Source organism: Amphimedon queenslandica, unplaced genomic scaffold, assembly GCF_000090795.2.
Source record: "Amphimedon queenslandica unplaced genomic scaffold, v1.1 AMPQUscaffold_13165, whole genome shotgun sequence".
In the NCBI taxonomy this organism is placed as follows: Eukaryota; Metazoa; Porifera; class Demospongiae; order Haplosclerida; family Niphatidae; genus Amphimedon; species Amphimedon queenslandica.
In genome coordinates this window covers 39,688-52,513 of record NW_003546599.1, presented here as the reverse complement: position 1 = coordinate 52,513, position 12,826 = coordinate 39,688, and the positions used below count along the sequence as shown (strand labels likewise).

General features: G+C 37.2%; 5 protein-coding genes across 7 annotated transcripts; 3 read left to right on the top strand and 2 right to left on the bottom strand.

The window, feature by feature from the left end:
- Nucleotides 1–268: 268 nt before the first annotated feature.
- LOC109584786 (scavenger receptor cysteine-rich type 1 protein M130-like) lies at nt 269–2,951 on the bottom strand. The gene is made up of 7 exons (XM_020000651.1): nt 2,804–2,951; nt 2,507–2,753; nt 2,112–2,251; nt 1,688–1,889; nt 1,446–1,585; nt 1,312–1,359; nt 269–1,107 (listed from the first exon to the last, which is right to left on the bottom strand). The coding sequence occupies exons 1-7, from the start codon at nt 2,859–2,861 to the stop codon at nt 503–505; spliced, it is 1,440 nt and encodes a 479-aa protein (XP_019856210.1). The 5' UTR covers nt 2,862–2,951; the 3' UTR covers nt 269–502.
- Nucleotides 2,952–2,971: 20 nt separating this feature from the next.
- On the top strand, nt 2,972–5,198 carry LOC100641941 (WD repeat-containing protein WRAP73-like). The gene is made up of 2 exons (XM_003389008.3): nt 2,972–3,295; nt 3,958–5,198. Exons 1-2 carry the CDS (start codon nt 3,074–3,076, stop codon nt 5,080–5,082), a joined length of 1,347 nt encoding a protein of 448 aa, XP_003389056.1. The 5' UTR covers nt 2,972–3,073; the 3' UTR covers nt 5,083–5,198.
- An 18-nt stretch (nt 5,199–5,216) lies between these two features.
- Nucleotides 5,217–6,116, bottom strand: LOC100631667 (CDGSH iron-sulfur domain-containing protein 2A-like). The gene is made up of 4 exons (XM_003389011.3): nt 6,051–6,116; nt 5,849–5,996; nt 5,649–5,788; nt 5,217–5,543 (listed from the first exon to the last, which is right to left on the bottom strand). Exons 1-4 carry the CDS (start codon nt 6,075–6,077, stop codon nt 5,406–5,408), a joined length of 453 nt encoding a protein of 150 aa, XP_003389059.1. The 5' UTR covers nt 6,078–6,116; the 3' UTR covers nt 5,217–5,405.
- Nucleotides 6,117–6,133: 17 nt separating this feature from the next.
- LOC105313958 (espin-like) lies at nt 6,134–9,315 on the top strand. The gene is made up of 13 exons (XM_020000650.1): nt 6,134–6,485; nt 6,531–6,633; nt 6,705–6,768; nt 6,818–6,955; nt 7,009–7,077; nt 7,135–7,289; nt 7,337–7,415; nt 7,470–7,584; nt 7,633–7,693; nt 7,797–7,895; nt 7,950–7,986; nt 8,074–8,445; nt 8,737–9,315. Exons 1-13 carry the CDS (start codon nt 6,190–6,192, stop codon nt 9,165–9,167), a joined length of 2,019 nt encoding a protein of 672 aa, XP_019856209.1. The 5' UTR covers nt 6,134–6,189; the 3' UTR covers nt 9,168–9,315.
- Nucleotides 9,316–9,352: 37 nt separating this feature from the next.
- Nucleotides 9,353–12,742, top strand: LOC105313957 (7-methylguanosine phosphate-specific 5'-nucleotidase-like). 3 transcript variants are annotated; one of them, XM_011407794.2, is made up of 13 exons: nt 9,353–9,484; nt 9,543–9,686; nt 9,736–9,805; nt 9,908–9,954; nt 10,035–10,078; nt 10,146–10,187; nt 10,239–10,328; nt 10,376–10,452; nt 10,610–10,794; nt 11,465–11,572; nt 11,684–12,071; nt 12,173–12,274; nt 12,331–12,742. In XM_011407794.2, the coding sequence occupies exons 2-11, from the start codon at nt 9,561–9,563 to the stop codon at nt 11,798–11,800; spliced, it is 906 nt and encodes a 301-aa protein (XP_011406096.1). In that variant the 5' UTR covers nt 9,353–9,484; nt 9,543–9,560; the 3' UTR covers nt 11,801–12,071; nt 12,173–12,274; nt 12,331–12,742. The 3 variants fall into 3 exon arrangements, with proteins under 3 accessions (XP_011406096.1, XP_019856208.1, XP_019856207.1); XM_020000649.1 differs by having other exon boundaries at nt 9,538–9,686; XM_020000648.1 differs by having other exon boundaries at nt 9,533–9,686.
- Nucleotides 12,743–12,826: the final 84 nt, after the last annotated feature.

Below are 12,826 nucleotides of genomic sequence, written 5' to 3'. Positions count from 1 at the left end.
TTCAATTATAGTGTCAAATTTATATATGAATGTATAATTACATGTGTGAGCATTTTGAGTTATTATCATTTAAATATTTGATCTTCCTTTCCTTTTAAACATGCTGGTTTTACAAAATCTACTTTAACAACACTACCAATTTCATTATAATTAATTCATGTTTGTGAATTCTCTCTCTCTTGTCTCCAAAAGGTTGAAGATTATGCTAAACGTAAAGGAATGACTTTATCTGAGGCTGAGAAGTGGCTGGGGTCATCACTTGGTTACGTCTAATTTTGTATCGAACTTTTTTGTGAACTATAATTGCCGAATGAATTATTATTATTTATATTATTTATTTAAAAGAGGATTAAAAAGACCAGTTTTTTGTAGAGCAACATAACATAAGAGAATAGCAAAGGCAATGAAACATAAAATAAAATAAATAAAGCAATCGCAAAATGTAATAAAAAGACAGAATTTAGCACTGACAATACAACCCTTGTATCATAGTACTGTGTTCTCATGAGGTCGGGGGATGGGACCAGTTAGCATTATAAGATGGCGGCTCTTCTTTCCTGAAATGCTCGTCCTTTCTCATATCATCATCACCAGGTCCAGGAGGATAGCTGGGACCTGGTGGAGGGTAACTAGCAGGTGGATAGGCACCAGCAGCAGGTGGATAGGCACCACCAGGAGGAGGAGGATAAGCACCATAAGGTTGAGGTGGGTATTCTGGATATGGATAATTGGAACTGTAGGGTGGAGGTACCCCCTGTCCTGCTGGTGGTGGTGCTGGTGGAGGTGCACTTTGTGCTGCTGCTGCTGGTGGATTAGCTTGAGGTGGTGAGGATTGATTGGTAAGCTCAACTGCTGCAGGTGCTGGTTGATGTGTGGGTACTGCTCTTGGTGGGCGGGGTCTTCGCTTACATTTGAGTTTTTGACAACACAACTTAACTTTCAGCCAGCGAGGTCTCATTCTTGCCTTCCATGCTTTGAAGTCACGTCTGATGTGAGTCTCACCTTTCCTTTCTTTGTCACGAATTATCAGTACAATAATAATTATTATAATTATCAGACCTCCTACAGAACCAAATGTTGCTCCAATAATGACGGCATTATTGTTATCTGTGAGGAAAGAATTTAACATAAGTTAAACTGTCTATTCATAATGTAAAGCCATTATAGATAGGTACAAAGTATAATGTCCAATAATCATGGCAACTTTAATGGTGTCTATTTGCCTGCTTTATTAAATTCTCAACACACTTGTACGGCATTATTTGTATGATGTAATGATGAGATACTAAAAATAGTAACACAATAGCTTACATTTGCAAAGTCCAATTGTGTTTGAGCTGCCAGAAGCAGTTGGGGAATCTATTGTAAATGAACAGCAGAGATTAATAAAATAATTGGTAATAACTATTAATAAATAATTGGTAATAACTATTATGGTAGCTCACAGCATGTGATTGTAATATCTTGTGCATGGACACAAGTGCTAACTGCAGACCCGGGACACCTCTGACAGTCGGCTAGGCACCTGTCGCCAGAGACACAGTTGAGCTCATTCAACCAAATGGGCTGCTCTGTACTGCCAACACTGCAGGAAAGGATTAAAAGAAAATTAAAATATGTATTGACAATTCGAGAAAATTACACCATTCCCACTACATGACAATACATAAATGAATGGATATCTTACAGTGTCAAATGTCCGTATCTATAGTAACTGCTGTATCCTAGTTGTCTACAGACTGCAGTTCCTTCCTCTGCTCCAAAAGTATCGTCGCACACAGTCCCCCACTCTCCCTTGCAGTACACCTCCAGTAGACCAGTGTTCACGTAGTCACCCTGTGATAGACGGACCATACCATTGTACGGGTCGTCCCATATACGGGTAGAATCTGTTATGAAGGAAATTGATTATGTAAACAATGTTAATTCAATACTCTTTGATGAAGTAATAACAATAAATGTGATTGCATCATTGATAGGCAACAGCCAGTCATACAAACAAATGGTATTATACATGTATATACATGTGCACAGTGCAGCTTCTATAATAACACTTCTGTAGGTGTGGGCTGCCAATGGTGTCCTTAATGAAGAGATGTAGATTCACTTACAGCATGTTACTGATACATCTTCTCTAGCAGTACATAAAGTGCTGACTGTAGTACTGACTGTACACTGAAATAGCATCAAGTAATTGTCGTTGGAACACGATACGTCATTCAGTAGTGCAGTATAGTTATCATTACCAAACCTGTTGAGAGAAAGGAATGAGAAATATTCACATCTTATGTAGTCACAGAAACAATCAATGAATGAAACATCTGAGGTTTAGAGCAGAGCTCAAAAAGTTCAACTTGTGTTGAGATTATAAAAATAAAACACAAGATGCAGTAAAGTTGACAATTGCTGCTAAGTATAAGTAAATACGTGATAATACAACAACAGTTTTAGTTTTTATGTCTGTAGGTGTGTGTGTGTTTGTATATATATTGCTTGTGGTCCTTACGAGTCAAGTTCAGCATAAGAGTGAGAAGAGGCTCCAGTGTACGTTAACTGGTGACAAATCACGTCAGCTTCACTTGCGCCAAATGAGGTGAAACGACAAATGTTTCCCCACCTGTTAGAGGCTGAATTAGCGGCGGCAATACCATACACTTGAACCCTGCCTGAGGAGTAGGAGCTGGAAGGAACCCCGTCTCTAGCGAGCCTGATTGCTCCAGAGAGTAAGGACACAGTAGGAGTAGTGGTTTGAGCTGTAAAAGAAGGAAGAGTCCATTTTGAAACTGATTTCACTTTCCCTTACCCTCTACATGTATGATCCTGGCACTGATTAAAAACAAGCAGAGAGCTTGGAGTCTCATTTGTCTTGTTTTCTGCTCCGTAGAAACAAGCAAAGTGAGTCAACAAGAATTTTAGCACCACCTAAAATTGGCAGCAAGGAGTGAGCCACACCCTTGCGTGGGAGGAAGATGTTAGACTAATGTAGGCGTGGCTATAATGAAATTAAAATTATTTTTGGCGGAATAAATCTTGCAAAAAAACTTCAAGTTCCTCGTCAAGTTCAAACAGAAAAATGAATTTCTCGGAGAGCTTCCAGTCCAGTCGCCATCTCGTCCGTTTCTCTCCAGACGGTCTGTTCCTCGCCTCCTCGTCCCAGCACCGCGTGGTCATCAGGGACTCCAGTACACTGGAGATACAACATATACACACCTGCCTCGACCCTGTCCAGGATATGGAGTGGTCTCCTGATTCTAGTCTCCTCATGTGTGCACTGTACAAGAGAGGGATCGTGCAGGTGGGACCTCTTTGTAGTTTTCTTGCTTTAATTATTGCATGACCATATATGGGAGCATTAATTAAGGGGCGTGGTTTCATTATTGTAACTTTGAATGCTAATAACTTGAGAGTTTGTCATCAGAATCAGCTCAAACTTTCTACGCAGCGTAAGTACATGTATATGCATTGGAGAAAATTATAAAAATGGAGAATTCTCTTCTTTTCAATTTTGGCAAAATTTGGTCCGAGACCATGTACTATAGTACAGGGACTTTTACCCGAATTTGGAGCAACTTTAAAAATTTATCAAATATCTAATTTTAATCAGAATCAGCTCAAACAACATAAGAACATGTATATGCATCAGGAAATGTAATAAAAATGGAGAATTCTCTCCTTTTCATTTTTGGTAAAATTTGGCCCGAGACCATGTACTATAGTACAGGGACTTTTACCCGAATTTGGAACAACTTTAAAATTCATAAAAAATCTAATTTTAATCGAAATCAGCTCAAACTTTCTACACGACATAAGAACATGTATATGCATCAGGAAATGTAATAAAAATGAAGAATTCTCTCCTTTTTAATTTCGGCAAAATTTGGTCCAATGTGGTCTTTTTAAATTCATTAGTTCATTAATATTCATTGATTCATTAATTGGATTCATTTCTTTTATTAGATTTGGTCTATGGATCAGCCAGAGTGGAACTGTAAGATTGACGAAGGATCCTCTCGTCTGATTGGCTGCTACTGGTCAGCTGACAGTCGCCACGTCCTCACAATGTCTGACTTTCACCTTCGCCTCACCCTTTGGTCGCTAGTGAATAAAACAGTCTCTTACATCAAGTATCCGAAACTAACTCGTGGCGGGTTAGAGTTCAGTCCTGATGGTCAATACATGGCGTTAGCAGAGAGAAGAGAGTGCAAAGATCATATCAGTATATTCAACACAGAGAAATGGAGCCTGCTCCATCACTTTCCGCTTGATACTAAGGACCTCATTGGTCTCTCTTGGTCACCTAATGGCAGTGTCATCTGTACCTGGGATTCTTGTCTTTATTATCAGTTATTTCTTTATTCGCTGGACGGTCGCCGTATCGCCTCTTACACTCCTTATTCAGAGCCTCATCATTATAGTCTCGGCCTTCGTTCAGTCTCTTGGTCACCCACTGGTCAGTTTCTTGCCATCGGCGGGTACGATCAGAAACTCCGCCTACTTAATCACATGACTTGGAAGACGATAGCGGAATTGGATCACCCAGGAATCATAGAGTCTCAGGTAGGCGTGGCCATATATCGGGAAGTCGAGAAACAGGTTGGACCAGTTGATCCAGCGACACTATCACTACTAACGACCAGTGTATTCCCAGTACAGAGTAAATACGAGACCCAAGAACCACCTGTCACTTTACTGTCGATAAAACCAGACCCGACTAAAGCCAATCCTAAGATAGGTATCAAGTCAATCTCTTTCAGTAAAGACAATAGCTACTTTGTCAGTTATAATGAGAATGTCCCCACCACCCTCTGGATATGGAGCATAAAGGCATCACTGGTTGCATTACTTATTCACATAAATCCTATCAGAGACTTTCAATGGGATCCTATACAATCAAGACTAGCCATTTGTACTAATAATGGTCGTCTTTATCTCTGGTCCCCAGCTGGTGTGGTTAGCGTTGTTGTACCAGCTGATCCTCCTATTGCTATACAGAAACTGCAGTGGCATCCTAGTGGGAGGAGCATTGCTCTTATTGGCTCCACCCACTTTTCAATATGCTTCACAGACACTGCTTCATCATGAGTTAACTACTGCCTGTTTGTATTATTATTATTATTTTATCACTCTTACGGACATTGTGTACATCATTGAAGTTGAACCTTGTACTTAACTATGTTATACATGTCCATTAATGATCAGAGAATGTCAAGTATATGTACGTCACAATTGAAATAAGATTCAGTAATTGCCAAATTAAAATTTTAATAATAATAGTAATAATGATAAAGGGATCATACTAACTAAAACAAAGTTATCATTATTATTACTATTATTATTGTCCCTAGCAATGAAACATTATTTTATTACAACAGCAGCGCATGTTAAACTGTGTCTCCATCATGTTCCTATTCTTCTTTCTTGACTTTAGCTTTCTTCTCTTCCTTCTTCCCTCCTGTCCCTTCACTGGATTTAAGTATAAGTGGCCCAACATTGTCCCCAGTCTCCTTGTTGTGTTGATTGTGTGAGCCGTCACACAGAGGGAACTAAAAATAAAATAAAAATTTATAACAAGACTGCTGCTGTTTGTGCACAATTTGAGCTGGTCTCCCATAAAATTTTACACATCTACAAATTTTTTTCTGTCTCACTTTGTTTGATTTCCAACAGCGACAGAAAACTTTCTTATCCCCTAGGTCCTCGATCGGGAAATCTGTTGCAACTTTCTCTTTGTCTTTGTCAACTTTTGTGTTTATGTGAGGCCGTTTCTTCTTCTTAGTAAAAAACAAACCTGGAAAATGGAGAAAGAGAGACAATTATTATTTTTAAAAGAATATTTTAAAGTCTTTACTTGTAAGTGGAGACAGGGCCAGGTAAAACAAGATGGAGACCAAGATGAGAAGTGGTAGCAGCTCAAGCCATTCCTCCCTGTTTAGGTTTAAGAAACCTTGAAAAGTCTTTGGCAACGGGACGGCTTTTAAATAAGCAGGCAATTGGACCTATTTGTTGAAAAGATGGCCATTAATACAAACAATGCGTTGATGAATTCAAACCTTGAAATACTTCCAAACGGCCTCCATGTTTGTGTAGGTGTAGCTGAAGCATCACGTGATGCTGCGTGGGAGTTGATTGCACTCGAGGGTGGGGCTCACTTTGAGACGCAAACAACTTTTAAAGAAAAGAGAGAGAATCATGGAGTCTGTTTATCCTGGAGGAGAAGGAGAGGAAGGCCCGAGCTATTGCTACCTCAATGAAGCTGGGATCAAGCAGTATAAAAAACGCATTGGAACTGAGGATAATCTGCGTGGAGAGTTTGCTGAATTTGCCTATGTTGATCTTCCAGCCCACAAGGCAGCCTTTGAGGGAAATCTTGGAGCTCTTGAGGCCATCTTTGTGTGGAAGAGTGACGCAGGCGTCCCTTCTTGCGATAAAATGTCCGCCACTCCTTTGCACATAGCAGCTAAAAACAATAGAATTGATTGTTTAAAGTAAGAAACACCTTGCAGCTAGCATGATAATTAATGCCATGATAGGTGGCTCTTAAAGTTCACTAACCTGTCAGTACTAGATCAAGCTGATCATGGAGAGACACCAGTTCATGTTGCAGCAGCTCTTGGTCATCTTGAGTGTGTGAAGGTACGATATTTAATAAGTTATTTTCTCACAATTTTATGCATGCATGCATGGTGCTACCATTTAATGTGTAGGTAATGATGGCTGCTTCTGACAGAAGCACAAAGGACTCACTTTGTGTCGTACAAGATAAAACAGGTACTATATGCATAGTAACTGTTAGAATTTTAATGATAACTAATCATAGGTTTTACTTGCTTACTGTTGGCAATATCGAAGCAACAGAATAAAGTTGTCAAGTTGCTTTTGGCTGAGCTTGGGATCAAAGCTGCTGATTCCATCAATATTAGTGGCATCACTGCAGCTCATGTTGCTGCATCATCTGGTGAATGGAAATGAAAGTTTATACAACTGTCATTAATTGTATCATATCAACAGGTAATGTTGAAGCTCTGAAGTTGATTAGCAGCAAAAATAAAGGACTTTTACATCAAGTATCAGGAGATGGTAGGATAGGGAATCTTTTCATAGCTATAAAAGTATTCATTTTATTTCTATTTCTAGGAACAACTCCAGTTTATTTCAGTGCCCAAGAAGGCAAACTTGATGCAATGCGATTTCTACATGAGACGGCAAAATGTGACATCTCCATTCCTGCTGGAGACAACTTGAAGCCAATACATGCAGCAGCACAAGCAGGTCACACCAGCATCGTGAAGGTATTACTATTACACTTACTGCTTCTGTGCATTAGCTTCTTTTACAGTATATTGTGGCAAAGCTTGGAATTGACACTATCATGGAGCCTGTACCTGATGGTGGGACTCCATTACATTTTGCTTCAAGTATGTACAGAGAGAGAGAGAGTGATTAAAGTGACAATTTTTACATTTTAACAGCTGCTGGTAAGCTTAAAACGGTGCGCTGGATTGTCAATAATGACATGACTGGTCTTGTGGTATTTGCAAAAGATGAGATTGGAGACACTCCTGCACACGATGCAGCAGAAGCCGGGTAAAAATATAATCATCACTTTATTATAATTATTATCAATTTATACAGTGAAGTGGAAGTACTAAGATTCCTACTTGACAATGGAGCAAACTTAATGCAAAAGAACAAGGTAATGGAGTATAGCCTATCTTACAGACAGTGTTGTGTATCATAAGCTCATGTAGTGTTTCGGCTTTTACTGTGCAGCTTAATTTAAGTACCTTTTTCTTTAGAATGGTGCCACTATCTACTCAAATGCTCTTGGCTCTAACAATCCTGCAATGGCCGAGTTTGTTGCCACTTACTCCAGGGTCCCATCAATGGTTTTACCAGTAAGGAAATATTAAATAATTATGGAATGCGTTTTATTTTGTTCCATTGTGTAGGATGGTCCTATAGAAACAGAAGTTATTGATCCAGAAGGTACTATAATGTAGCATGCATGATGTAATGGTGTAGTGCATTATAATTTAGCAATTTTTATTATGCTTAATCTTTATTATTCACTAGATGAAGCACCTCATGTAGCTGGTGCCACTAATGAAATTGAGAAGCAGAATCCTGACGATCAGTTATTAGAAAACTCTCATGAGTATGCAACAGTAGATGAGATTAAAGAGAGCGAGAAACAAAGCTCTAGGAAACACAAATCCCGCGGGTTCTCACAGTCAATTCAAAATGCTCTACGTCCACTGAGAAGAAAGAAGTCAGCTCCCAGCGAGATAAACTCAGACTTTGGAGAGATAGGATTCAAACCTACCACTCGCTCAAACCCACTCTCAAAGCTCATGTCAAGCGGAGGAGGAGGCAACAAGGAGAAGAAAGGATCAAGCACCCCAGCTGCTCCACCTTCAACACCTGCTACTTACACCAGTGAAGACGGTAAGTCATAAACTAAATATATCAATACAGTCAATTCTGTCTATTCCGGAGACCTTGGGACCCAATAATACCCTAGCTCCTGATTATGAACCTGTCCTTATTTCAGAGGTTCATTAATGCACATTACTATTGTATTGGGACTGATACTACTTGCCCATTTGTCCTGATTATAGAGGTGTCCTTATTTTAGAGTGTCCACAATAGGAGGTTATATTGTAATAGTATATGTATCTTAATGTATTCAATAACTCTTATTATAATTCACACATGCACAATTCATGAATTCTATAGTACAAGATATCAATGAATTGGATGGTGTTTACTCAACAGTCGATCAAGAAGTTGTGAAAAAGAAGAGAAGCAAAAAGAAAAGCAGTGGCAGTGAAGAGCCTCCTCCGATTCCTGATCAAAATTTTGGCGGGATAGCGACAGCTGATGGTTCACTCTCTCACCTCTCTCTTTCATCATCAGCCGACAGCAATGCAACAGGAAGCAAGAAAACATCTCCATTGAGAGGAGAGAAATGGCCACATGGTTTTAGATTAGGTGATGACTCCATCATGGTGACATCGTCTAATGGAAACAAGAAGAGCGGCGGACATGAAGTGAAAAAAGAAAAAGTTACGCCTGCAAAAAGTAAAACTCTCGACCAACAGCCTGCTCAAGGATGGGTACAAGATGATGATGATGATGATGATGGTGAAGGAATATCTATGATATAATAATAATTATAGCACATGATACTGCAACTGTACTGTACTACTACATTGACACCTTATATTTATACAATACACTGTAATGATCATATAATAGATTATTATATTAACATCCCTTTTGTTGTACATGCTACTCAACAAGAAATAATGGTAATTGACCTGTTTTTATAATACAGTTTCAGTTTGACCACACCCATAATTAACTAGTTCAGCATTCAGCTGTCAAAAAGATACTGAATTATCACTGACATTATATTATACATTGAGAACTACAAATTCCTAAGACCAACAGCCTAAAAGTGTGCTATTTAAAGATTCCTTTGGTGAGTTTTGAATACTTCATTCATGGTAAATATACCTCATAATGATAGACTAGTGTAGTGGCTAAAATAATCTAAGATGGCTGCAGCTGCATTTGTTGCTTTAAAGCAGCTGCTGGAGGAGCCTCCTGTTCATTGTAAGGATATTGAATCTGTCATTGACTGCATAGGAAGAATGAGAACAGCTGGGAGACATAAGTTGCAGGTTAAAAAACACTGATGGGAAAAAATTAAATTTTTAATTTTATTCATAGGTTTTGTCTGATTTTGACTACACATTAACTTATCCTCATTTTAATGGGAAGCCAGTAACAACGTCTCATGGTAAGTGAAATTTTTATTTCAATAAGAATTTGTTTTCTAAGCTACATTTATGCTTGGTCAAAAATTTTTGTGACTTATTATGTTCTTATTATGTTAATGAAGGAGTTATGGAATCATCAGGATTATTATCTAAAAGTTTCGTTGAAAAGGTACGTTAATTACTGACATTGAGAGCCAATAATTACAATTTATTTGATTTTTATGGTAATTATTGTTAATTAATATATAGGCCTTGAACTTAAAAGCAAAATACCTTCCAATTGAACACTGTCAGTAAGTAAAATATTAAAATATTATTAAAACGATATTAGAAATACTATTAAATATAATTTTTCACTAGTGAGCGTAGTCTACAAGAAAAGACTGAAGCAATGGAAGAATGGTTTGTTTGGAAAATTAGGATTCTTTTAAATTATTGACTATGTTTTAACAGGTGGAGAACTGTCCACCATTTGATTACTCAGCAAAGCGTAACTAAAAACATGCTAGTTGAGATGGTAAAGGCATCCGACATTTTCTTTAGGTAAAATATTTTATATTTTGGAGTTGCAATCATTTGTGTTGCCATAGGGATCACCATGACGATATGTTTAGATTACTTGAGGTGAATGACGTACCACTGACCATTTGTTCAGCTGGTCTAGCAGGTAACTGATAACTATTATTATGATGATTGATTCCCTTATTCAATTTTATTGGTTAATCCAGCCATAATTTTGTCTTCATACAGAATGACAACTTGCTTCTGGATATTATAACTATCAACTATATTCTCGTAATTATGAAAGTTATTTTATTTGTTAGATATAATATTGATAGCACTAGATGCCACCTCTTACAAGGAGCATGCTAATCTCTCAGTGGTTGGTAACAAGATGATATATAATGAAGAGAGTGTGGTGACAGCATTCACTGAACCTGTCATTCATTCTTATAATAAAGGACTCACTTCTTTGACTAGATACCCTCAACTGGTCAAGAAACTTAAGGTAATCACTTGACTGTCATTTATTGTGTGTGAAAGACATTAATATGTATCAGAAAATGTAATAAAAATTTGTGATTTTGAATCCATTTTTTGGAAAAAACCATGGACTATAGCCTTGAATATTTTTCAGAATTTTGACGTTTTCTTAAAATGGCCGTAACTTGAAAAATTGAAGTCGGAATCGACTCAAACTTGCTACATAGCATAAGGACATCAATATGTATCAGAAAATGTAATAAAAATTTGGGGTGATTTCGGAGCCATTTTTCGGAAAAAACCATGGACTATAGCCTTGGGTATTTTTCAGAATTTTGACATTTTCTTAAAATGGCTGTAACTTGAAAAATTGAAGTCGGAATTGACTCAAACTTTCTACACAGCATAAGGGCATCAATATGTATCAGAAAATGTAATAAAAATTTGGGGTGATTTCGGAGCCATTTTTTAGAAAAAACCATGGGCTATAGCCTTGGGTATTTTTTAAAAATTGGCCCATTTAAAAAAATGGTCATAACTCAAAAATTTTTTATTGGAATCAACTCAAACTTGCTACACAACAAAGAAACATGTATATACATTAGAAAAATTTATAAAAATAGGAGATTCTCCTTCTACTAATTACTGTTACTATTACTATACCATAATTCCTGTACTCAATGCTTTAATTGTAGGATAGATCTAATGTGATAGTAATTGGTGATTCACAAGGTGATCCATTCATGATTAATGGTCTAGAGAATATCGACAATGTCATCAAAATTGGTTTTCTTAATCAAAAAGTAAATGACACATATATAGCATTGCTACTCTTGAATTGGATGCGTTTTTGCCCTTGGTCTGGTTTATAATGAAACTATTGTCATATAATGCTACTGCTCTCTCATTTCTAGAAGGAAGCTCTTTTGACAGTTTATGAAGAACTTTATGACATTGTCATAACAGATCCAGCAAGCAGTCTTTTTGTACCACTCTCAATAATGAAAGCCATTTTGACTGAAAATAGCTAAATGATAAATGATTCTTACCTTTATAATCACATGTTGCAATTATTTATCATTATGATGTTAGCATCCAATGGGAACACATGTTTACTGTAGTCTGTAAGTAATGATTAAAGTGGGTATCTGTTGCACCTATTAGCACATTAAATAGTGCAATACACACCAGCTATTTTGAAGTGTTTAGGTCCAGCTAGTGTTTACTGTCAGTAGTTCACCACAGCAATGCTGAAACTAGCAGCTTGTACTCTTTTGATCTTACAATGGATAGTTTATGGAGGTAAGTGTTTTTCTTGCTACTGCAAGAATTGTAGTATATATAACCTCTAACATCTGTCATAACATAATCAGTAGACATTATACTGTTTTGTAACTTTAAAGGTGCTTATATGGATCAATCAGTGTCAACAAGCAGTAGAATCATTTCACCATCATCTACTGTAGCAGCATCAACCAGTCATAGATCAAGCAGCACAAAACTCAGTGAGTTAATTATAATAATAATAATAATAATAATAATAATACTTGTAAACATGTAGTTACAATATTCCCAACTCCTACTGAAACTGGCAATGGACCAACGACCTCAGGGATCAGCATAATCATCTTCATTGCAGTCCTCTTTAGCATCATAATGGCTATAGTTGGTACCATGGGAATTGTGACGTTATTAACGTGTATCTGTTCCAGAAGAGTGGAGGTTCCAACTGTAAGGAATGATCCCAGGGCTCCTGCAATGTATGATACACAAGATGAGCAAATTGATGATGATAATGATGATGATGGTGATGATGATGATGATGATGATGATGATGATGACTACGTTTAATTAATTAATAGTTGTCCAGTTTTATCATAGCCTGTATTTAGTTAGTTATAGATATTTATTAGTATAATATTGATCATCATTTTAGTAACACCATTAGTAAGAGATTATTACCATTATAATAATCATGACTAATAGCTAAGAATAATAATTACATCATCTAATGTAGATTAATGTACGTGTAGACACTTGGTATTAATAAAAACAAT